Here is a 26,265-nt window from a genome sequence, read left to right as displayed (position 1 = left end):
GCTTTCGTAGATCAGGGCTTTATCCATTTTAGGGTTTATAAGTCAGACCAAAGAGAGAAATAAAGGGGAAAACAATCAAAGCAAATGGTCACAGATGAGAGATAGCAAAAGGAACAAACTTTTCCTTCATGTCTATAATTGACTGCAGAACAAAATGAGGCTGGTTTGGGTAACCACAGGGTATAAAAATCAGGCTTGGAGTTAAACCTGTTTTCCTGAATGCCACATTTGTACTAATGAAGTTTTATATGAGTGGTTAGAGACTAAAAGAGGGAAGGCTGTCACTGGACTCACAGTCGGGTTGAAGGTCCCAGCTGCAGGTGCAGAAACTTTTCCACTTCCTCACAATGTAACATTTTAGAAAGGGCTATATTTCCCCCTAATAGGCTGGTCACCTACTGATGTTTCTCAGCATCCTAATGCTCTTTACCACTTTAACAAAGACATGATCAAAAAATGTGTTTCTTTTCATGAATTTCTTAACTAATCCTGCATGTGGGTTGGGGCAATCCCAAACATGGATATGGGGTGAGCAGAGAATGGGTTGGGATCAGTCCTGAGGACAAAGACTTGGGGGTGTTGGTTGATGAAAAGTTCAATGTGACCTTGTGGCACATTGCAATGTGCGCTTGCTGGCCATGCAATTGGCCATCAAAAGAAGCATGGCCAGCAGGTTGAGGGAGGTGATTCTCCCCCTCTACTCTGCTCTCATGAGACCCCACCTGGAGTGCTGCATTCAGCTCTGGGGCCCCCAGTACAAGAAAGTCATGGACCTGCTGGAGTGAGTCCAGAGGAGGGCCACAAAGATGATCAGGGGACTGGAGCACCTCTGCTATGGAGACAGGCTGAGAGAGTTGGGGTTGTTCAGCCTGGAGAAGGCTCTGAGGAGACCTTATAGCAGCCAGTCAGTACCTAAAGGCAGCCTATAAAAAAGCCAGAGAGGGACTTTTTTCAAGGGCATGTAGTGATAGGACAAGTGTGAACAGCTTTAAAGAGGGCAGATTTAGATTAGATATGAGGAAGAAATTCTTTACTGTGAGGGCAGTGAGGCACTGGAATGGAACATGTCGCCCAGAGAAGCTGTGGATGCCCCACCCCTGGAAGTGTTCAAGGCCAGGCTGGATGGGGCTTTGAGCAACTTGGTCTAATGGAAGGTGTCCCTGCCCATGGCAGGGGGGCTGGAACTAGATGATCTTTAAGCTCCCTTCCAACCCAAACCATTCTATGATTCCATGATAATAACTTCAGAAAAGTGTTTTCCAGAGATTAACAGTTTGCTTGACTTGGCTGTTAACCTTTCTCAGTTTCCACCTCATTTTCTGGGATCAACATCTTCCATGTTAGGGTTTGGTCTTGTAAATCTTGGACATGTAATTACATTTCCAGAACCAGTGGTGGCAGAACCTCTCCTGTCCCACAGTGGGGCCAGACTGCCTCCTTCTATTCTCCCATGCAGGCTTTTGCCCTCTTACTCCTCTTACCAGCTAAACCTTCATTTCCCAGCTTCCATCAGAGCTGCTAATGGAAGCTGGCTAAGGGAAAGGAAATTCAAGACACTACAACCGAACTAGATAGTGCAGACTTTGAGCTTTGATTTTTGCTATTGAAAAATCCTAGCAACTTGGCTTGTCAACAGGCAAAAAACACAGGTAGGACTTTCCAGACACAGTCAACCACAAACAGTGCAGCAAACCATGTTGCGTACCTGGGGTAAGAAACCAAGTCACTGGGAAGAAAAGGAAGGATTTAAGGGCTTGGATGGAGGTTTCCATAAGTCCACAACCATTCTTGGTTGTTTCAACAGGAACTTTAGGCTGTGGATAGGTTCTTAAATGGGGTGCAGAGTGGTGGTGGGTATATATGGAGAAAGGACTACATAGCTGGGCCCACAGGGTTTTGAGGCAGCAGGAGAGGCAGAAAGACACCACAGCTCTAGCTGGGAGCTTGTCTGTCTCCTCAAAACCTTTCAGAAAATGCCACATAATATCCAGCATGCTTTACACCAGCTTTGGCATGTTCAGTCCACTTCAGCATTTGTGACCAGTACTCCCTGCTCCTGAACCCTGGTAATGCCATTAGCATAACTAACACTGTTTTATAAGGCAAGCAGGTATTCTTTCTGACCAAGGGGTCACGTATTCGTTTGCTTTCTCTCATTAGCAGGCCCTGAATGTCCTGTGAACAAAGCAGACAAACCAAACAGATTTCTTTTTCCCCTCCCTCAAGGCTCCTGGGCACCAGAGATGTTACCCCTTCCCTAACAGCCTTGAAGGCCCCAGGCACCGGGCCAAGCCAGTGGTGGTGATGGCCCCATCACAGACCAGGAGGCGTAACCACCCAGAACACTGTCTATAAAATCAAGCAGTTATGAGTCCTAAGCGGGAACCTGGAGCTGAGCTGCTGCTGGACAGTGAGACCTGGGTCCCTCTGGCAGCCAGGGACACCTCCACCGTCCTCTGCTTTCTCCATGGACTGAGTGACTTATATTCTTGTATACAATTTCTGAGTCCGGATTATGATTGTTGTACTGATACAGCAAACCAGGTATTAAGATCTGACCTGATCTGCAGAGGGTCCAGGTGATTAGAAGTCATAAGTTAGAATCTAGGAGATGAGAAATTATAAGTTAGGTTGTATTACAAATTCTGTTTGATGCTACTTATAGATTGTACTATATTGATTCTGCTTAGAGAAACCTTTTGCCATTCAAATCATAAATTCAATGCTATACTAGTCATAATATTCTGTTAAGAATATAAAGCTTGAATTGTAACTATGATTTCATGCTGTCATCATTCTGCCAAAGATACCTAAAAGAACCTACCTGTCCCCTCAGTGTTGGTTGTCCACTTCAGCTTCTTAGGGGCTTTGTTAATGCAAGCTTTCCACCTTGTGACGTCTTTGGTATGTAGTTTCATTCCCCAGTGCCAAATCTTTGTAAGTGGTGAATCTCTGACACTTCACCAGGTAGGGGACACACTCCCCAGGTCAAAAAGGCACCCCATTGCTCTTATCTGAGTGCCACTAGGTAGCTAGCATTTGCTATTCAGCAAAAGAATATGACTATCTCAAAAGTTTCAATGTACAAACTGTAATGTGCTTCAGTCTCAACAGTTGATCAGCGACAACCTGTGGAGGCAGGCAAAACAGAGGCAAGCGGTAGTAACTATGTATTTCTGTGGATAATGATCTGACCCTAACGCTGAAGATAAGAGTTACTGTCATAGGTTGCCAGGGATTTAAATATCAGGGGCTGCTTGTGTCCCACATTTCCCCCTTTCCAGCTGCCGAATCTTCCTTAAGCTGACAGGCTGGCAAAGCATTCCCAGAGATGTAGTAACTATTCAGGAAGGTGCAGAGATGTGATAGCAAGCTGATTCCACTCAACAAATGGCAATGCTATGTGAAGCACAGAAAAATGCAGTTTCATGGGGAGTCAAATGAAAGTGGATTTAAAAAAAAAAAACAAGGTTAGTTGCTCAAGACCTAACCTAATAAGAGTCGGCTGAGTCTTCTGTTACGCTGCAGCATGTATGATTTCACACCATTTTAATCACCCTTGCCTCAGATACTTTAACCTTGAGGGAGGCACCCACCCAGGCTGCAGGGTAACAGGGCATCAGCTCCTTACCACTTGTTTCTCAGCTTTTTGGCCATATATATCCCCGTATAGCGTTTTAGGGAGAGGTACTGTGCAGGCACTCTTCATCAATGCACTGAGCCTACACCGCTCAGCTTCCTCCGGTGCCTTTGCAGCAGCCGGTTGTGTCGCGACGCTGCGCTGCGGTCTGGGCCCCTCGTCCTGCGCCCCGCGCTCCGAACGGGGCCCGCTCCTGGTAACGTGCGAACTTACATCGCTCCTGCGGGGCCCGCGGGCTCCTCCCTGGCAGGCTGCGCCCGGCCCGGCTCACGGCGCTGGCGGGACGCCGCCGGGCTGTGCCTCTGCCCGTCCTGCCGGTACGCGGCCGGCGGGGCGCCCATCCTTGCCGTGCCGGTGTGCGCCTGCACTGCGGGACGAGCCCGTGCTCCGCTCGCGCGGTGTCACCGCCTGACGCCCCCACCGGAGCCAGCCCCGCCGCGGGGCCCGGCCGCGGGGCCCGGCCGCGCCCGCCGCTCCCTCACCGCGCCCCGACTGCGGGCGGCCCCGCGCCCCCTCGGCACCCGGCGGAGCCGCAGGACCGGCCGGCACGGCGGCGCTCCCGCAGCCAGCGGGTCACCGGGGCAGCGAGCGAGACGCCGGCCCCCTCCGCGCCCGCCCTCGCCGCCGGGGCCGGGCCCGCTCCCCGCGGCGGCCCCCGCCCGCCCGTGTCACGGCGCGGCGCCCCCTCCTTCCCCGCCCACCATTTTCTTCCCTCCCAGACGGGCACGGGCGCGGGCACGGGCACAGCCGCAGGCGAGGCGAAGCGGCTGCCTCCGTCTCCCTCCCCTTCTCCTCAGATGCCCTTTGCTGCCGCTGCAGGGTTATTATTACAGTATGTGGCTGCTCCCGCTCCCTCCCCCTCCCCTCCGCGCCGCTCCGCGCCGCTGGCCGGGCGCCGCCGCTGCGCAGCGCCTTGGCCCCGCTCCGCGCCTGGACGCCGCCCCGGCCCGCGCCGCTGCTGCTGCCGGGGGGTGCCGGGCCCCGCGCGCGAGGGGCTGCCCGGCGCGGGGCGCGCGGGGACTCCAACGGCCGCGCGCGAGCGGCACACGGCTGCCGCCCGCCCCGCCGCTCCCCTCAGCGCCGCGGGCGGCCGGGGGGGGCCCGGCGCTGCCCCCCGCCCCCGGCGGAGCGCGGCCGGCGGCGGAGCGGCCGGTGCCCTGGCTCCCAGACAGCGGGGGGACGTGGGGCTGCGGATTATTGCAGACTAAGCAGTCTGGCGCTGCAGCAGCGGGCGGGGGGAGGCGGGCGGGAGCGGGCGGGCAAGGCAGGGGGAGTGTGTATGTGTAAGGAGGGGACGGGAGGGGAGGGGGGAGAGCTGGCGGGCAGCCAGCTACCATCAGAATTAGCTCATTGTTCAATATAACCAGTACTGGCAACCAAAATCCAGCCTGAGAGAGACTTTCCCCCAGCCACCCCCACCCCTTTTTCTTTTTTCTCCAAGGCTGCACTTTGGAAGAGGTGCAGTCATTCTTCCCCACACCCCCTACCCTCTCTCCACTCCCCCAACTATAAATTCCCTTCTGTAGCATGCTGCCCTTTTAAAATCCACATTTGTGTTTCAGATCATGTAGAAGGGACAGAAAGGGAACAGGGAGCGGGGGCTTTTGTCTGTAAGTATATGCAATTCCAATCCAACAGAATTTTATTTTTTTTAATTAATCCTCTCTCTCTCTCTCTCTCTCAATCTCTCTCTCTCTCTCTCTCAATTTGTTTATTTTAATTTCCCTTTGTCCTTAGGTGGACTTTGCTGCAGCTTGCCTTTCCCCCTCTCGGTGCACATTTCCAAACAGGCTTTCTTAAAGATGAGAAAACGTGCAGTATATGTATTTAACTCTTTGTCTTTATGTTTTAAGGGTGGATTTCTAGGTTGGGGCTTTTTCTGCACACATGCAAAGGGAGATGAGAAGTGGTTTTCTAAAACTGTTTCCTTTTTCTTGCTTTTGCACTCCACAAACACCAAAATGCATTTTTTAACCTAATGCATTTAGCTTTTTTAGCATGCATGCAAGGCTCTCGGATTGGGTTTTCATCTCTTTTCTTCTCCCTTATAAAACGAATCTCCCTCTTCTCCGCCCTGACACTGGATTCCTCTCAGGCTGCCGGCGTTTATTTTTAGAAAGCAGTCATTCCTGCAACAGCCTTCTGCATTTTTGCATGTGCAGCAGTTAAATTTTGGGTGGTTCTTCTGAGAGGAAAAAAAAACCCAAAGCAACCGTATTTTGGTGAACATTTACTGTTGTGCTTTTTTTCCAAACGTTTCTGTGTACATTTATAGATATACGAGTTTGCAGTTTTAAATCCAACGTGTATGTGTGTGTCTGTGTGTAAACATATGACTCATGCCTAATTACATTTCATACATATACACTATAGGTAAGAAATAGATAATCAATAGAAGAGAACTTTAATTTTGGTCACTATATGAAAACTGATAAAGCAGGTATGCTACAGTTTCAGTCAGTTAAGAGTGGTAATTTAAGGTACCGTTTAAATGAGGTAGGACCTACTCTCTTTTTTTATCTCTCCCTATTTAAAATGGGGGGGGGGTAGTGGAATAGAGAGGGAGAAAAAGCTGGAGGTTATGTAATGCAGTGCCATTTCCAAAAATACCTACTCTCTGGGCCATTACATCGTGAAAACCTGACACTGTTTTACTTGTTTCTTGATTGCAAAAAACCCACGCTTTGCAGTATGCCTGGGAACAATGGACCACCTTTACAGTAAGCATAGGGTTTTTTATCGTCTTAACTGATTTTTAGGTGTGTTAACCCTTAGGTATAGTACTCGAGTTTCACAGATGTACCAAATGCTAAGAATAGTGTGGGGTTCTGCAGTTCCTGGTACCAGGGATTCCTTTGTCCTATATTTAAGCCTACAGACCACTAAAGTACAGACATGCATGATATATAAGCATACATGTGGTTAGAATAATTTGCGTGACTTTAATCTTAGTCACTGAAGCTTATACATGTCTCTGTTACTTATAACATGGCCACTGTTATGCTGGCAAAAAAACCCTATTAAATATTGTGACAGTTGGAATTACTTTTTTTTTTCATTTTTAATTTTTTTAAATTGTTTTCAGATTGTTCTCCTTGTGCTACTTGAGAGAAACTGCAATCCCAAGACTTAACAGAATCTAAAAATGGTAAGAATTGGTTGCTTTAGCAAAGAATCAATAATTTTTTGTATAAATACAAACCTTCTTTCCCCATACCCAGTACTTATTTATAAATACAACCTTTTATAAGACATACTTTTTGAGGCTGTGGGGAATTGCCATACGATGACTGATGTACTCTGAAAACCTCCGTATGTTGGATCTTTGATTTTCTTGCATTTTTTGAATAAAAATCTGAAATCCCTCTTTGTGCAGTAAGGCTTATTTAATTGAAACAAGAAGTGTTTAGGTTACTATGAAAAATATACATCATAACACATGTGGGAATACTTGCAGAGAAAACAATATCCAATAACTTCAGCCCTGCCACCTTCCTCCCAGAAAGAAGAAATAGGTCATTGCTTTTAGTAAGTGAAGCAGATTTAATGTTAGTCTGTCAGGGAACTACGGAAGATGCAAACTGGATTTTCTTACTTGGTAATTTTTTTTGGAAGGTTAGCCTTTCTTTGTGATACAGATCTGTTCCAGAAAAAATGGCTAGGCCTCAGCCTAACTGAACCTAGAGGCACTTAGCTGGACTGTATTTGTTGAACAATGTTCCACAGTAACCTGTTTCCTTCAGTGCAAGTTGTATTTATATTTTTACTGATTAAAGCAAATTTGTTATATTCTGAGATATTACTGCTGACAAACACCTAATTTTAAGGGTGAAATGGTATACGTCTAAATATTCTCTAAATATGGCATTCTCTAAAAAGGATTGTCTGAGAATCAGCAGAACAAAGAAATTTTTTTTTTTACAGAAAAAAGTATATAAGTAGGCAGAATTGGTGTAGGTGCTGTGTAGTCATATAGCGTTCTTGATTGACCATGCAGTTATCACTGAAGGATGTCTGAATACATGTACAGACGTAAACGTGTTTGGGGGGCTACGTGATGATACCGTGGTCAAAAACCGGTTAATTTATATGGGGCAGTGGCTTGTCTGAAGTAGCATTGCATGGAGTGTACATTAGTAGAGAATATTCTCCAAAATGTGAGGTTCTCGGGGACATATTAAGATTGGTTTAAAATAATTGCATTAAGTATCCTTCTCTGGTTCTGTGGGGTTGTTTTGATGTGGGGGAGGAGGGATGATCAAAGGATGTTTCAAATAAGCAAATATGTAATGTTATAAAGGCTTTTTTTTTTGGCTTGTTGTTTTATCTGCAAAAATAAACTTGCAAATTCTGGAGTTTTAGTCTATTCTGGAACCTACTTTCATCAAAGTGCTTTGCTCATCTGTGTATAAATGAATAGTTGGGGGTGGGGAATTAAAAGGGAAATGATTCACTTAAACTGTGAATGGAAATCATGTTAAAATACATTTTGTTCACACAACTGTGGAATATTGGATAAGGCAACTGTTTTCCTACCAACACCAAGGTGACAATCAGCCCACATTTTCAGATGGAATGCAGGCTGTTATGTGCAATATATGCCTATCTATGGAACAAAAGATTATTTTAAGTTTAGTTAGGCATAAAAGAGCCACTGATTTTTACCAGCAGATGGTTCTATAAATCTAGCAAGGTTCCAGTAGTAGTCAATGAAATCAGTTTTGTAAAGCCAGTCTCCAGGCCAGAATATAAAGTACAACTTAGGACTTTTGAAATGCAGAAAAAAAAAATAAAATGTAGTTACCCACCTGTCTAGTCCTATTGTTAGTTCTGCAGCGTAACATAAAAAAATCTCATTTGGCTGTTTTTGACAAGTTCTTTTATTTGTTATGAAAAGGCCTAATTCTACTTTTTCATGACTGTTGATCAGAATTTCAGTGTAGGAAAGACTAGGTTTTGCCCCAGCTTGCAAGGTTGCTTAAAATGTGATACTTGGCAGTCTTATCCCCTACAACCACCTTTTCTTTCCTTTTCTTTCATTTTTGGCACAGTAACAATGAATGTAATTTTAAGTCAGACCACTGACATACTTTCCTTGCAGTAGTGGACACACTTGGCTTTGGCATATTGTATTTATTGCAAGTGTTTCCTTAGCCATTCTAATTTGCAGGAAGAATTCTTTACAGAGCAACACTTTCTACACTGAAATACGTGATTGTAAAAGTGCTTACATTGTTTTTAATCTAACAGCATATGCAAAGGCTCTATCCTGCTGTCACCAGTCAGTGGAAGTTTAGCTGTTACATTTCACCAGGCTGAACTAAACCTTAAAAAATAGCGGAAAACAGCCTGCTTATTCCTTTGCTAAACTGAAAGTTCATTAATTATTTAGTTAAGCTTACAGTAAAATTCAGAGTGAACAGAATAAACTTGCTGAGTGAGAACAAATTAATTCCTGGTTTAACTTCACTGTCTTACCTTGTTAGTTTGTTCGTGTTCTTATGCCATAAAACTGTTCTTAAAATTGCTTACAAGTAAAAGCAAATAACTTAGAAGGTTAGTTTTCAATGCTGCTTCTCCTTTTCCTAGTGTTTGAATTAGGATTTCCTCATACCTGGCTAATTAATCTTTCTTGGAGCTGTTTAATAACATCATCAATAATTTAAAGAGAAATTGAAAGGCAGAAAAATGTACTTTCTATTATTATAATTTTAACTCATGGACATTTTGAGCCATCTTACACAAGAACACCTGCCATTTGAGGATCTGTCCTTGTGTATTGTATTTCTTTAAGTGACCACCCAAAGGAAGAAAGAACCTTTTGTATTTATGTGCAGTGTATAAAATCCTGAAGTGATTTTAATTGCTCTTTTTATTGCAATTCCTAGAATTTCTGCACATCACCTCCATGGGAAGTGCTGCATGTCATAAAATACAAATTTAGATTTTAGTGCTAGTTAAGAAAAAAATATGCTTGGCCTCTGTAATTCTGTCATTGGAATAAAGGATCTTGTCAGAAGAGTGAGAGCAAGGAAGTCTTAATGCCAGTTTCCTGTGACCTCAGAGGAGACTTCTAGCAAAACCAGGAAAGGCTTTTTCTAATGGTAAATGTTTTTAAAGAAAAATCAAGCAGGCATTTTAGACACTGGACAAAGCGGTACATTTGTTTGCTTCTGAAGCACTCAGGGGTGTCCTTTTCTCCTACTCGTATTGACGCTTTTGTAGAATCACAGAATCATTTAGGTTGGAAAAGAACTTTGAGATCAAGGCCAACCTTAACCCAGGACTGCCAAGTCCATCACCAAACCATGTCCCTAAGCACCATATCTATGCATTTTATAAACACCTCCAGGGATGGTAATTCCACCATCTGCCTGGGCAGCCTTTAGTTTTCACATACTTGAAAATAAAAAAAAAGATATTCTAAAGCAGCTCATTCATTTAATTCTGATTTACTACAATTAGATGGCTTTCTTAAGCACTAGTGGTGTGAAATCTCTCGGCTACGTGTTGTACAGTATAGCCTTTTTCCCGTGAGTTATATGCAGATCTCTTTACATGTTCTGAAATTTCCTGTGTCTATAAAATTACTTCACCTTAGTTGGAACAATTGTTCATAACTTCAGGATTATCTGTGGAGAATGGAGCCTGGGATTGTTCTGGCAGAGGCAGGCATAATTTTGAACCTTTTATGTGCTCTGAGGAATAAGAAGAATTAGATATTAGGATGAGACATTATATCCAGCCTAATACTAGACAGACAGTGGACAAATGCAGCTCCTGATCTGGCATGAGAAAACTCATACTTTGTTAATTATTTCCAAGTCTGGTACTGGAACTGGGCTCTCCTTTATGGCAGTTCAGAATGGCATGGGAGCTGCAGGACTATATCAGATCCTCTTCTGTTCATGTGTAGCCATGGGCAGAATTTGGTCAAGAGAAGTAATTGAGAGGGATGAAAGCTAAGCGGTTTTGGCCGCCTGAATGTGCATATTGTGCTTGTTTATTATGCTTATGTGTTGTGCATGAAGAATACATTGGGTGCAGTTTGCTCAAAGCCACTTGATTCCTGAAAACTCTAGAATTAAAACCTTTCCAGCTTAGAAGATAGATAGAGAAATACAAACTCACTTTTTGCCATACTTCTGTCAAGTCAGCAGTTCAACTGCACAAAAAAACACCTTTACTTGATTATGACTAGAGAAATTTGAAGTGGGGTTCCAGAAAAAGTGATTTTTGTCCCAAGATGTAGATGCTGTGGATATTTCTGTGGTACAGTTCTTATACACAGTAAAAGAGAAAAGCTCTGTATGTATGTGTTTCTACCCAGACACAAACATGCATGCTTTGAATGCTAAATTTTTGTGACTATGCACCAGCATACTTTATCTGAACAGAACTGTGTGGACACATGAGATCGGAAGTTTATGTAATACTTTGTCCAGGACAAATCTTCACTGAATGTTTTTTAACAAATGGTGGTGTCTTGGAAAGTCAGCAATGAGAATTAATATACACCTTGTAATACTACAGTCATGACATTGATTTATTGATTTTTAAGTCTTGGGATCCAAAGGCTTCCCCAACAATCTCTTTTTTTCACATGGGAATACTGCTGCCCCACACCTGAGTTCTGATCCTTGTGTGTATGGCTAAAGAGAGGGGAGAGGGACTACATTAAATAGCCCTCAAACAACTTCATAAACATAACCCAGTAGTTATCATTGTCTGGGACAGGATATTTTAATAAAAATATTTTTAAATATTTGTATTTTGTTTTTATTTCAAATATCTTTTCACCTCATGAAGCCATATTGGTCGACAGTGCAATCTGGAAAGGTGCAAAAATGTTCTTTTCAAATGTTTAGTGTAGAATAATACTATGAATCATTGAGTGCTACATGAAATTCAATTTAGACTGCTGGTGTGGCAAATTCACAGTAGCACTACTGAATGAATCCCTATGTAGATGTTCCTGGGAGGATCCCTGATGTTTCTTTCTGTAAATACTGCGTTAAAAAAAAAAAAAAAAAAAAAAAAAAAAAAAAACCACAAAAAAAAACCCACAAAAAAACTTACACCACCCTCAGAACAGGTAGTGTTTTCTCATCCTGCAGGAAGAAATGTTTCTGGATTAATTTTGTTAATACTAACCTTATTGTCTACTAGAGTAGCATACCTGTGTGGGAGTAAGTTGAAAAAAGTTAAAGTAAATTTGTGTGTTCTCAGTGGAGGTGGTATAAGCCTTGGCTTAATATGTATATTATCAGAAAGAACTCCTGAATTCTTACAGCACTCATGTTTAGAAGACATGCATTGGCATCATAGAGCTACTCAAAAAGATTTAAGTTAGAGAAGGGAACAAATCATCCTTCTTTATCTTCCTTCTTTGTTTGAACATGACTATATCTGTGATAAATCTCCATCATGAAAGAATATGAGTTTAAACAATTCTACTCCTGCTGGCAGAAGAAAATCCTGTGGAAACATTGGTAAATGTCCTTACCCTTACTTTCTCAGCTAAGTAATTGTATAAGGTAACATGAACAAAACCTAGAAACAATACTTGGCAGGGAAAGTTCTTTTCCTGTGTGACTCCTCATTAGATAAGTCCCAGAACCGATGGATTTTTATTGCTTTGAGCCGACAGAACATACATGATAGTTTGTGGTTTTGTATTTGGAGTAGCAGTTAAGCTACATTAAATGATACTAGATGCTGGTAATATGGTGACTGCAGGTAAATGTACCATAATGCTTTCAAGCACCTGTTACGCTATCATCAGCTGTGGCCATTGCATCTCTTCTAATGAGGTAAGTACTGGCTGTACAATGTGGATTTGTCTCCCATTTCCAAGTGTACCACTGGGGCTTTTAATACTTGTCTGAAATATGCTGGTTGGGCAAGAGGTTGGCGTCTCATGAGAGGAAAGGCTTTTGTGTCTGGGCTCTGCAGGAAAGCAGCAGAGGCAGTGAGCTTGCTACCACTTGGAGAACATCGGTTGTTGGATTTCTGGTCATCTTTCTGGTATGTGTGAGAAATGTAAACAAAACTTAACAAACAAAACCGTTTTAGTCCAAAGCAGCGTGTTAAGTCTTCTGTAAGTTACAGTATTCAGGCCATTCATTTAGAAAAACGGTATGAACTTTAAAAATGAAACACTTTTGCAGAGTCAGCTTGGTGTAAAGATTTTGTATATCCCAAAATTGGAAGGAGAGAACTGGGAGAGCACACAGGAGAAGCACTGTTTTGGGCTGTCGCTATTCTCTCTTCAGGGTCTGCCTACTGACCACTGTCCTTGTTGGTCTTTCCCTTAAGATCAGAACTCAGTGGAGGGCGAGACTGGGCTAAATGGACTTTTCGGTCAGTCTGTGAGCATGCTGCTTTTCTTCCACGTCTGTTGATCCAGTAATTTGTCACTATCGGGTATGAAACTACTGAAGAAATTAACTGTGGGGCCTTTTTGGTACTGAATTTTGCTGCCATGCTGTACGTTCACCTGACTTTGTAACAAGAGGCTTGGTTCTGCATCTTGCTCTGCAGTTACCATTAGGTGTAGATACAAATAGTTATTAATTAAACTTTTCATTACCTTATTGCACTGAAGAGCAAATTACAAACTCCTTTGTAATTGACTGAAAACTCAAATACTATTTTAATTTTCAGGCTTGTAACTGTTGTTTTTCTGTGTGTGCATGTTAAGTAAAACAACAAAAGCTACCATTGTACTGCAGAGGCAAACGAAATGAAGCGGAAAAGGTGCTGGGTTGCACTGGGTTCTGAGTCTGGTTTTCTGGAGGCATCGTTTGGTTATTTCAATTTCTGTAATGTTTTAGTTTCAGAGTTCATGCACAGAAATTTACTGGTGGAATAAAGTAGTTTGCAGCCATTATATGGGTTAATGGAGCTTTCCATATAATATACATTTGTTTATTATTGTTCTGGAATAATTGCATTTATTTTCCTTTCAAGTAGTGTGATACTCTGGTAATGAGTGTCTTTGTTAAAATAATGAATTCAGTCAGAAGTTGGGTGAGCATTTATGACAGCATTCACAATGTACCACTTGATTTCTTTTTCTCTTACTCTTCATATGTGTGGTAAATATTAACAATGCTTTGCAATGTTTTTTGCATATTAATGAAGTAAAAAAGCAGCATGAGAGCACTTGTAGCACACAAGCTGGATTCATCCTTACTAGTGCAGAAAAGTGCAAACTGATCTGTCTAAAAGTTGCGTTACACTTAGGTAGGTGTGGGGAGGATTCCTCTCCAGGGAAAAAGAAAGTGTTTACTATAACTAACCTCATTCAATCACGTATGTCAGAAAACAGCTAAAGTTTCTGTTGAGTGTTCTTATCAGCTAAACAATTTGGCCAGAGTGTGGTGACTATATACTCAAGCTAGATTAGCTTGTGTTTTCCCCCTCCTCAACACCATACTCACTCAGTTTTGGAGGCCAGTAGTCATGTAAGAGACTTGGAACAATGTGCCCGCTCTAAGTGCTTAGCTACCAGCATCCTTTCCTGCAGCAAAAGGCTCTGCAGCAGTAGAACCCATTAGTCTTAAAAGCATGTTTTAGCAAATTTTGCACAGTCACTCAGTTAATTTTCTTACATGTGTCATGGGATGCTCTAAGTACATATGTAAAAGATGCAACTCGTATAGTGTGGGTGAGGATAGGAGCAAATTCTTTGAAGAAGCTGATACAGATGAGCCAAGGTGGGAGACTACAGAGGAGCGGACACTTCAGTGCAGCCTGGAAACTAGATGTTTTGAGAACAATGAAAGAAACAATGAATTAAGATGGGTTTATAGGAGACGATTTGTACTTAAAATCTAGAAAAACTGCTTCCAAGGTCACTTACTTATGTTGTGTAGGGAAGGAGCAGATGACATCCTATTCTGTGAAATTGACAGAAATTGAAGAAGTGATGAACAAGAACTGCGAAAAAATTCTAATGAATAAAGTTGCTAATTCATGTGCAGCATGAAGAGGGGGATGCAAGGAAAAGCATACTTGTCTCATTTAGTCTTTTTCATCTCTATGTGGCTGTGAGTTTGAGTCATCAGATGGGGAGGAATAAAAAGCAGCAGTAATATCTTCCCCATGAAAAGGCAGAGCCAGCAAATGATGCTGGTGCAGAGCAGTCAAAGGCAAGTTCAGGTGTGCAGTTGTCCTGCCATGTCCTGCTGAGATACTGCCATGTATTCATTATTACTGTAATGGCAGATCAAGTCTCACCAAAAAGGTGGGCCACCTGGAGCAATCCCAGCCAGGAGGAGAATGATCATACAGTTCTTCAACAGTTCTCTCAAACCGTTTATCTATCTTTATCTGCTGTGTGGCATTAACCAAGTTAAAGGATTGAAAATTATTCCCCCCACCCCCCCACCCCCCGATTTTTGAATATTCACAGCACTGATGATACAGAAGCCGTCTGCCCTGACAGTATACTGAAAATGTGGAGTTAGGTTATTGGGGTTACCAGCTGTACCTCAAACAGAGGCTCAGACTTGTGATGATCAAGTTCACAAAACTGGCAGGCCTCACACCTGCTGAACCACATTGACAGTATTTTTAAAGAATTAAGCAAAGGTAATTAAGTTGCATTTTAACTTGGGCAAGTTGGGTTTTCTGATGTCTCAATAGGGAAAATTCTTCACTGAGCCAGTTTCAGAGCCAGCCTATCGCAACAGCAGCATCCCATTTGATCACAAGTACAACTTCTTAAATACAGCAAAGGTTCATCAAAACTTCACTGACTCTTTGAAATAAGGAGTAGCCAAGAGCACTGTTGATGTAGCCCTGTCATTGCCCTCTCCAGAAGATTCAGAGGACAGAGGTGATGGATAGCAGACTGTGACCCAGCTAAACTCTTGAGAAGCAGCGACCATTCACCCGACAGTTGCTGTATGTATTAAACCCTGTGTGCTAGGTTTGGAACATGGTGGACATGAATATTACATGCCTTTGTAATGGTCTTCTCAGTGTTAAAAATAAACTACTGCAGATGGGAGCATTAGTTCACCACTTGCACTTAAGTAAATACATTGATCCTAGCACCAGCTATCCTTCCAGTGTTTTTTAAAATGAATTAGGTTTTTTAACAGAATTATTTATGTGGTGTTCAATCAGTGGTGCGGTAAGATGTTCTGTTTGTGCATCTGGATTGTGATGGTAGGCTGTTGGTTACAAAGAGAACTTTTTACTGCAGTGGGAGGCATTTGGGCGATTGAGAAGCGCATGGTAGAATGTGCTGGGAAAGGTCACTACAGCTCCAACCAGCTGGTAACTAAGAAACTTCAAAAAAACCTGCAAAGTTATAACTGTTTCAACTTAGCATGCAACTATGTTATAATTTTTATTGCAAAAGAAAGTGCTTTGGGACTCAATTTAGAAAGACAATCTGCTAGACAGTTTCGGTGATGCTGAGACCAGCCACAAAGGAAACCATCTGCAACTTTTCCTCTAGGACCCCGATACTATTGATTGATGTCATTGCAACACAGAGCAATGATGGTGAGAAATCCCCGAACTAAAGAAATATAGGTACAGAAATAAGGAGTGGTGTTCCTTTCCAGCTGTACAGCCCATCTCCTGAGGGGGCATGGTAGGTAGATGTCCTCTCCCAGTCCTGACCCACAGGGCCCTCAGTCCTCACAGCTGCACAAGCGCAGTTTTCATGCTGAGTCAGGGAAGAGCATGCCCCATTCTTTCCTTCTCTTCAACACATACCTCTACCATTTTACTCATTTCCTCAGCACATGGCCATCTTGTGTCTGCTATTAGACTGTTAATCTGTGTGGTAAAGCTTTCCCTTCTACTTTTTCCTTTTCCTCTCTTAGGTAGGCTAGTTTAGAATTATGAGAGAAGACCATCTTTTATGTGGAATTAGGAATTTCTGGATTATTTGTCATAATTTCTTCTTCTTCTTTTTTTTTTTTTTTTTTTTTTTTCTTTCTTTTTCATTCCTCCCCCTCAACAGAACTGGTTTATATGATACAGAAATTATCTGAAACTTCTGAAAAGGTGCTTGCTGATGTAGTCAGAGCACTTGGTCTTCTTCTTTAAGCTGGTGGTTTGGAAATCCAGACTGCAGTCAAATTCAACTCCTGTAAGTCTCGAATGAGACTTGATGAACAGGAATTAATTTGTGGTCCCCATGAAGAAAAAACAAAAGAAAAAAACCATACCAATCCACCAACCAACCAAAAAAACCCTGTGGCCTTTCTTGCTTGTTTCTTAACTGTAAAAACCTTGGGAATGCTTAATAGGAGTGTGCTCATTTCGCTAAGTTTAGCATGCCTTAAATCTGTTTGGTTTTTTTTTTTTTTCCTTTTGATGGATACATCTGAATGTTTGAAAGATGCTCTTAGTGAGTAGGAATGAAGAGTGGGTAGCATGAAATTAGTTTTAGCATTTTAATGTGACTTACACAGTAGATTTAGTCCAGCTATCGGTTTTAAAGCTGGACAAATATTTGTGCTCACCTACTGTTCCTTAAAGAGGGCATGGCTTGCAATGGAAGAATAGGCATTAGAGTTTTGAAATGCTGGTTAAACAGATCTTTTGCAATACCGAAAAAGTTTCTCAGTTTGTTGGGCAGAGGAGAAAAGAAAAATCTACTCTAGAAATCCCTCTGGTTTTGAGAAAAAAAAAAAAAAAGTAGCAGTAAGTAGTTCTGGAGTCTGAATGTTGTAAGGGCTGGTAAATAAAACATCTTTGCTTTTCCTGATTTTTAATCTTAGTTTTTATTATGTTTATCTTTTCAAGAGGATGGAGGCTGAAGGATTGAGAAAATACTCTTCATAGATCATCATTTCCTATTTCAAGCAGGGCTTGACTTGGCGGGCAGAATTGCTTGTTGTTGTAGAACACTGTCTCAGAGAGCACTTCCCAGATCACTAGGTTTCTTTCCCCTTACTTCTCAAAGTGAGAGTGAATGGTTTTGTGTATCACATGTTCTGCCAGGAAGGCAGACTTCCAAGGGTAGTAATGCTGTTAGTCAGATGTTTAGGGGTAATCCACTGATAATTTATGGATGAAGTTTTCTAGCTTGATTTTTTTCCTAAGGATTATCAAATACTAAGGCTATTAATTTGAGTCAGCATATGATTTATATGCATTGTATAGACTCACAGTAACTTTAGTTATCAGTCCATCCTAAAGTTCAGTATTTCTGTTCTGAATCCCAATACATTGGTTATTTAAGCCAGGCCTGTACTCGCATAATAGTCACACAGGAAATACTAAGAAATGAAAATACAGTGTGTATCAATGGAAGCAGTTATCTAGAAATGTTTTCTTCATGCTAACAGCTGGAATGTTGTAAGCCTTACATTGTACTCTGTAATGGAGCATTGCTTTGCACTTTTTCTCTCTCTATAGCTCATCTTGCAACATTAATGCCAGTTGTTTTGAGCTGCTGTAATTGATGAAAAGTTCTTGCTGTTTTTCTAACACCCTAGTTATCAGTATATTTGAATATCTAAGTAGTTTCTGTATTTTATAAAACATATAGCACAGCAGACATCTTTTTTTTTTCTTTTTTCTTTTTCCTCCTGGTGGATTGTAGTAAGTCCTTAGTAGACTCTTCTACACCAGCATCCTTTTTCCCATTCCTGAATCTTCCTCCACTTATCCAGGATCCAAACCATGATTCTCCAGCCTTTTAGCATTGCTCACAATGCAGATTCTTGAAGTCCTTTGGCTGCCCATTCAGGAGTTTGGTACAGTTATAGCAGAACAGTTACTGTCTGTAGATTAGTCCATGTGGTTATCTACCAATATTGGCCACAGTAGTTGTTTTTGAAGAGATATTTAGGATTATTAGTTTTTTTCCCATAGAAAATTACTGTGGAAGGTAGCTCTGTGTGTAGGGTTTTTTGGTGGTGGTAGTGTAGGTTTTAGTGGATTTTTATTTTGCTTTTTTTTGTTTTAAACTCTGGAGCATAGTTGAGTATATCTTACAATTTACCTCTTTTTATGCCTGCCTGTCACCCCTCCTACCCTCAAACTGCAGTCCCTTTAAGTTCTTATGAATTTGAGGATCCTTTCTTTGTCATTTAACTGCAGGTGCTTATTTTATTCCTGTTAAAATATTAATAGGGATGACAAGGCTTATAGGCTAACCTGAACACATCTTACACTCCATGGAAAACAGAGAAACTCATATTCATCATGATTAATAATACTGTACTCTGACGTTTATTCCACCCTCCTATAGGAAAAGTGAAAATACACATTTTTGTATACTTTTCTGGTTTGAACATGCATGTCCTGTGGTAGAGCTGAACTGCTATTGCTGTTTGCCACCATGAGTTTTCATACAGAAAATATGACTACACAGCAAAATCAAGTCATAGTTGCAGGATGGGTAATCAGTGATTATAAATACCAACAGGAGAGCTCAGGGGTTATTTTGTGTCTTTCATTCCAGTGTCTGAAATTATTAATGTGAACATTAACTGATGGACTCGCAGAGTACCCTGCGCTGTGCATTAGTTATTCTATGTTGGCCATACCCAGAGAGCTTGGATTGTCTGAGATCATATATACAGTAATCTAAAATGTGAAATAAAATCTGATTCTTTAAACAGTAGAAAGCACTGTGGTTTGTACTGCGGAAAATCATGGGAGAATGTGTCAGAGCAGGCACTGCCTTAGGCTCTGTGTTTTAAATTTCCCTCCTCTGTTTCCTACTTTATAGTAGAGTTCAGAATTTTCTCTTGGAAAGATAATTCAAGTAAACTTCTGGTAATTTCTCCAAGCTACATCTAGTCTGGTTGTGACGACTAATAGCCAACATGCAACTCCACAGAAATGAAAACCTTCCTCAGGTTTCAATATAAATACCATAGTAGGGAGGTACATAAAGCTTGCCCACCAGGAGTTTAAGTGACAGGGCAAGTTTTGGTTCCCAAAGTGCAAACAAATTCAAATGGTGTAACTTATAATGCTCAACTCAAAACATTGACAATCTGACATTCAGGCATTGTGCAGAAGGAGTTCAATTCACAAAACCCCAGAGGCCCAGGAAGCAGACCCAGCAGGAAAATAAGATCTTCACTGTTGTGTGCAGCTTGTACCTCACCACTTCAGTGTTTAATGAGAGTGAGACGAAGAAATGCTCTTATCTTCATCCCAAAGTTGAGGAACTGAAGCACAGGAGGTTTCCAGCTCAGATTCGCTGTAACTGAGATACATTAGCCTGGCGTTTATTCACTCTAGCCTCCTGCTGTAGTCAGTGGCTGGCTTTGGATCTGATGCATTTTCCATAGGAATATTTTCCTGTCACAGTCATAGGCCAGCACCTTAACCGTTAAACCCTGCTGCCAGCTATTTTATGGTATGTCTTTATAATGTGTTGGAATTCCTTTAATGTCTAAAATACAGGGTGCTAACATAAAATTAAAGCTGTGGCAATGATCTTAGATAGTAATAAATTCTAGTTCACAGTTCATTGTGAAAGGATTATCAAAGGTGTGTTGCCCTTGTCTCTGCTGTCATCAATAAAGGCAATAAACTTCATTAAATTGCCTTTTGCCAGTGACTTGTGGCAGAAGAGAGTGGATGTGTGGTCTCACAGTATCTTCAGTAAGTTTATTAATATGGATATCCTCTTATACAGGATTTCTTACAGACATTGCAAAAAAATCCATGCTATGCTGTTTTTAAAAAGCCTGTTGAATGCAGACTGCCATAAACAATATAGTTGAAATACTCAAGGGACAGATCTTGTTGTCGTGTGTAGTCAAAAATATGTACTGAGCAAAAAAGGCAGCTAGGTCTCTGGGCCAAGCTCAACTGACGTTAGACTCTTGGGTTTAGTAATGCAGCCTGTCACATGAACACCACTTGATTGCATTCAATGAATATCTCTTTGTTAGTAAGAAATTGTATATATTTATGTCACTACAGGTTTATCAACCAAGGTTAACCATTTGGGTAAGCCAGAAGATCTTTCCAACCAGCCAAGAGGATGGGGGATTTCCAAAGGTAAAGTTACTCATGTAATTTGTTTCATCTAATAAACAGTTTAATAAGATGAGAGTTTTCTGGGAAAAAAAAAATATTGAAAGTTCAATGGGTTTTATTTTATGACTGCTTCAAGAGAGTAGCCAGCTCTCATGATTTCATCACGAGTCTCATGGTATTCTGTTTTTCTTAAAGCCTTGGCTCCTTGACCCAGGCAGTTAACTGAAGATTTCAGCTTTCATTTTAAAATTATGTTTTTACCCTTCAGGCTTGCAGAAAACAGGGACTCTTGCTGGCTACATACCGGAAGGAAAACATACTAATTTTCAAGAGCTCTGTTTCTTAAGCCTGTCTCATGATTTTACAGGCTTAGGATCTGAGTTTTGAATGCATGATTTTGGTGATTGTCTCTTAGCAATGCAGATGAAGAAGTCAATGATTATGCAGGAGGAGGAAGGTGGTAGTGTTGCTTTTCTTTTTCTTTTGTGTTTTCTGTTTGTGCTTTACTTGGCTTGAGTAACAGGCATACAAAGCATGGCAGTTTTTATCTGAGTTTGACAAGCAGTACCCCAACATAAATGCAGATGTGGCTTGTCAGACAAGATTTGTGAGATTTTATTCTGTTACCATTGCTGGTTTCATAAATGTGAAACAATACGAAATTTGAGTAGGAAAATACAACAGTTACTCAGAACCACAGAATGTACCTGTTTTATTTTCATATCCCCTTTCATTACTGACTCAAAATCTGGCAAAAAAAAAAAAAAAAATTAGGTAAGTAAAGAAGAGAGCACATGGAAAACTGTTTTGATTGTTTCAATTCTTATCTAGACTCCAGCTCCCTGTTAACAAAACTCTGCTATTCCATCTAGATAACACTGTGTTTTCCACACTATTTCTTTATAAAGTAACCTCTAAAATTTATAGCTGGGCTACTTGCAGTCTGCTATTTGCAGACTCCTGTGCCAGCATGCCAGTCTTTAAATTAACATATATGGCAGTATTGCCATTCTTAACATTCAAAGTATTCCAAAAGTTCAGCTGAGTAGGCTGATAGCAATGCCAGATTATGATGAATGTGAGATATATATATATATATATATATATATATATATGGTCATACTTATATTAAATGAATTGGCAAATTTTATGAATCAGCTGTGTGTTAACCAGATGATTTTTATTACAAATTTTGTTAGCAGCTTTTAGTAAGTTCTCATTCATCATTAAACAAAGTTGCTCCTGAAACACAGGAATGAAGCTGTGAGCTATGTGCAGTGTAGTAACAATGCTGCATTATATTGGATTTATGAATAGCCATGGTTTTATGCTGTACATAACTTTAAAAAAGGTTATCAAAAGGGATAATTGTTTCTCAGCTAGTCAAAAATTATTATAGTTTTTTTTACTTGGAAGTGATTGCATTCCTGCTTTTTAAATAGAATGCATTTTTTGTAGCCTTTATGTAGTTCTTCAAAATATATTTAGTGTATGCTTAAAAGGACCAGGTTTTAGAACTAGCTCCAGATTTTATATCACAATTGATCTTTAAAAGCACCTTGACTGTTAGCTGCACACAATCCACCTTCTAGCAAAGTACCACCCTTAACAGAAACTGGGTGTCTTTGGAATCTAATGTTTTTCATCTATCCTATAAAATTAATCAGGGTAAATTGCTGAGGAAGACTGCAGAAAGTGCTCTGTCCTTCAGCTCAACAGTTTTATGTACTCAATGTTAAACAGCTTGAACTACTGAAAGAACAAATTAAAATTAATATATTTTTTGAAAGATATTTCAGAGAAAAGTGCTTTTTTGTTTTCATGCAACCAAAAAATATAAAAGGATACATTTCTTAAAGACAATTTATTTCCAGACCTAGAAGGGTCATATGGGACTTTTTATCTTATGATTGTATGGCAGAATTTCAGGGCTGAGATTGTTTTCACAGCTGAAAAGGAACTACCCAACACAATGCTTTTGGAAATTTGCCCAGACCTTTGGTCTGTGTGGTGTGCCTGTTAGCATGTGTGAGTTTCTAGTTTTCTTCTCATATCCTGTAATGATACACAAGCAGCAAATCTACTCAACTAAAAAGCAAAAACACTATCACAAAGATGGAATTTTCTAGAGTCCTCTGAGGAAGCAGGTTTGTGCAGTCGCTGAAATTTAAATGTTATTTTGTCAGTCTGAAATTGTCTTTTGCAAAACCCCCAGTTTGGCTCTAGCAAAGGCAAGGTATGTTTCTTCCCCTGGCTTGCAGAGCCCTTCTGCACATGTACTGGCTGAAGTGTGCTCAGTTTCTCCATTTTTTTGATGCCCCAAAGGGAGATGGCACCATTTGCCCCTAGGAAAGAATTTTACCCTGTCCAGCCTGAAAACTGCTCCTGGCTGTGTGCAGTGCAGAGCCCCAGGGGAATTAATCTACCTGAAAGCAGAATTTATCCTGTAAACTATGATAAAGACAGTGGGAGAGCCATGGGGTGGCTTCCTTCCCAGCACAAGTAAATATAGCAAATATGGACATTCCAGTGGAAATTAGGGCTTTGAGGAGCCAGGAAAGGAAAACTGCTGAAAATTGCACTTTCAGTTGTGCAACTGCTATGTGTTTAATTCAGAAATTCACAACTCTCACATCAGAAAAAAATCAACTTGGAGAAGATAGCTTCAATTTCTTAAATAAGCTAAAAGCATTCTGCTTATACAACAAACACGTCCTAAGCAATAAAAACAATAAAACACTTCTTAAACAGAGAAACTACAGATTTTTTTCCAGGATTTACATTTATTACTAGCTAAACATTCTTTAAGATCCCGCAGTGAGATGTCATGAATAAAGTACTTTAAGCTAGTGCTCAGCCTTTAGGCTTCCTTCTGAGACTTAAACTGAAACACGTATTTGGACACTTTGCTGAGTAGGCATAGACTTCAGTCAGTGAAAAAACTCTGTCTAAGGCAGCTGGCTGGTACGGCACACCACCTCCTTACTTGTTCAGGGACAGGTAACACACTACAATGTCTTCAGAGTACTCATTTCAATGAAGTACTATAGGAAAGTCACTTATTAGTGTATGCTAGCTGCTTAAGCTGTAAGGTGTTTAAACGATGAGCAGTCTAAGCTGTAAAAGGGTCTCTTAATAATAAGACGATCTTTCATAGCCAAGATACACTTTTTATGTTGGAGGCCAAGTAAGCTTGGGGTTTAAAAAAAGCAAGCAAACAAATTAATTATTGCTAGATAATACAATTAACATTCGTTTTTTGGTTACCCGAGTTGGTACTGAGTTACATTTCAGAGGCACTTGGTGCTGTCCGTCAATTTGTGGACACAAGTTTTGCATTCATGACACTCGGACACTGTGCTTGCCTTCTGCGCTTCATGTGTGCAAAGCAGGTAATTGCCCCTTTTCAGCCCAATTTGTGTGCCAGAACTACTGCACACACAGCATGTGCAGGTACAGTTTTACACCTGAGCTGTCCCAGCTCTTATGAAGGGCACAGAAATGGCTTGGTTTGGCAGGAGCGAGAAAAGTAATTTTGAGGAATAGGGTAGGGATGTACAGCCGGTGGCAAACTGCAGGAAGGGTTGTGACTCCGTGGCTTCTTCCCCTGTAACTTTGCTGGGATGACTGGGATCTCTCCAGCTGCAACAAGCATCTGGATTCCCCAGTTCAGCTGTGGAGGATGGTTTATTTTGCGTTTTGTCTGCTGGGGGACGCTCATTCATCCCCAAGCAAAGACTCTTCCTCAGATGCTGCCTGGTTTTTGAACAATCCTTTGCTCTCTGTGGCATTAGTATTTATAGTGGATCCAGACAAGTTTAGTAGGTGTTTACTTCTGAATTCAGCTAGGGCACTGTGGAAAACATAGGATAACAGCAGGGAGGACCCCACCGAACAGACTTCTCCGAAGCACAGCTAATACACAGCTAACACCGTTTTTCCTTTCTGCAGGGAAGTCTCCCCATCTCGAAGGAAGTAAATCGCAAGAAGAAAAGTGAGGCAGAAGGGGCATGCCTGGTTCCAGTAAATGGCGATGGACTCCATTTCACCAAAATCGATTACCTCTACTCTTTTTAGTCATAATTTTTCCATTTGTATTACATATGGTGTATGGGTTTGATGAGGTCATGGTGTCATGTATCGGGAATTGTTTCTGTGTAAATCATCAAGTGTAAGAAGAAACTATGGGACTCTGAGCCTTGCTTTAGAGAATAACAGTGGATAAACGTGTACCATAAAAATATTTTTTAGCATTCAGACTCAAATGAAAGCTCTCAGAATTTCACACTGTGAATCCATGTTTACAAACATTACAGGTGGGCCCTCAGGCCTGGTTCTACCACAGCAATGTCTTATTCCACTACTCAAACTCCACTGCTCACACACACACAACCGGTAAACTGCTCTCTCCATTACCACCATCCCAAACTGCTTCTTGCAGAGGCTGAGAGTCCCCCTTTTTTTCATTTAGATGTAGCAAGCCTAGTGGTTTATTTTCATTGATTGTCTGTATATCTCTATATTTTATCCATGTACTCTTTTGATGTATAGAAGTAGTATGAAACTCATGGTTTCCTTGTGGTAAGTGATTGTGATGCTGCCACGGGATTTGAGACACTGATGAATGGTGCTATTTTGGACTTTAAATATGCTCCTTGGCAAGGTAGCTCTGATGGAGTTATTTTTTTCTTTCCATGTTCTGAGAAGGTGTTGGTACTTTGTTTTTCTGAATGTTGTTCTTTAGACTGGACTGACTTGTTTACTTGTGTCTTCAGTGTGGCTTTCTTATTCAGTGTGGTAGGTGAGTAACTACTTATAGTGTACAAGTGAGGAACTGATTCCCTATCAGGGTCCACTCACAAACATGCAGTTATAGTGGGAGCAATCACAAAACTGTAATTTACGTAAAATCTCCTTTCTGACTCCTATCCACCTAATGGAGAAAGATGAGCAATAATTTTCCACCAACCTCTCAAAATCTCTTTTGCTTTTTGCCTTTTTTTTAAATAGCCTTTTTTAAAGAAGGGACAAATTTAATGTCTTCTTCAAAACCATAAAATAGGGGATATAATAAAAAAAACACAGCAAATTTCTGGGAGGAGAAGTTCTAAAGGGGAAAGAGTACATTTCCACAGTACTGTCAACATGTGGACTTTACATTTTTGTTCTTGCTCCCAGACTACTATCAATACAAAACAACACAAAACACAAAATTAAACAGTATCATCTACTCATGGAGTGTTGTTGTGTTAGACACAGTCTGAAAGCCCACCTTAATTTTTTATATAATTCTGTCTTTTAGCTCTTCCTTTTACAGGGCAGGCCTTGTTCTGAACTGTTTTAGCTTCTGACTGTTAAATACAAATGCATGCACCGCAGTTCCTAGATTTCTTTCCTTTTCCCACCTTCTGTATCCCTCTTCTTGTACATTTTATTTTCCAATAGATTAGATATATCTACTGTGCTGTATATAAAGCAAGAAGTAATATTCAGCAGTTGTGGCATTTATGTATAGTTGCAGTTGTGTACTGCTGAAAATGCAGGCTTTTGTAATGATGTGATCTTTAATAATGCACTACAAGTACCCAATGTATTTTAGCTATTTTAGTAGGATTTGTTCAATAAATATGCAAGCTCTAAGGGTA

At 41.0% G+C, this 26,265-nt stretch overlaps 1 protein-coding gene across 2 annotated transcripts; it reads left to right on the top strand.

The window, feature by feature from the left end:
* Positions 1–662: 662 nt before the first annotated feature.
* On the top strand, positions 663–26,265 carry NREP (neuronal regeneration related protein). Of its 2 annotated transcripts, none has more exons than XM_080371250.1 (5): positions 663–4,472; positions 5,203–5,250; positions 6,726–6,788; positions 20,564–20,641; positions 24,572–26,265. In XM_080371250.1, exons 3-5 carry the CDS (start codon positions 6,786–6,788, stop codon positions 24,695–24,697), a joined length of 207 nt encoding a protein of 68 aa, XP_080227376.1. In that variant the 5' UTR covers positions 663–4,472; positions 5,203–5,250; positions 6,726–6,785; the 3' UTR covers positions 24,698–26,265. The 2 variants fall into 2 exon arrangements, with proteins under 2 accessions (XP_080227376.1, XP_080227377.1); XM_080371251.1 differs by lacking the exon at positions 663–4,472 and adding an exon at positions 4,537–5,098.

The sequence above is a fragment of the Falco punctatus genome (genome assembly GCF_963210335.1).
Source record: "Falco punctatus genome assembly, chromosome: Z".
Lineage (NCBI taxonomy): Eukaryota > Metazoa > Chordata > Aves > Falconiformes > Falconidae > Falco > Falco punctatus.
This window is presented reverse-complemented; position numbering and strand designations above follow the sequence as displayed.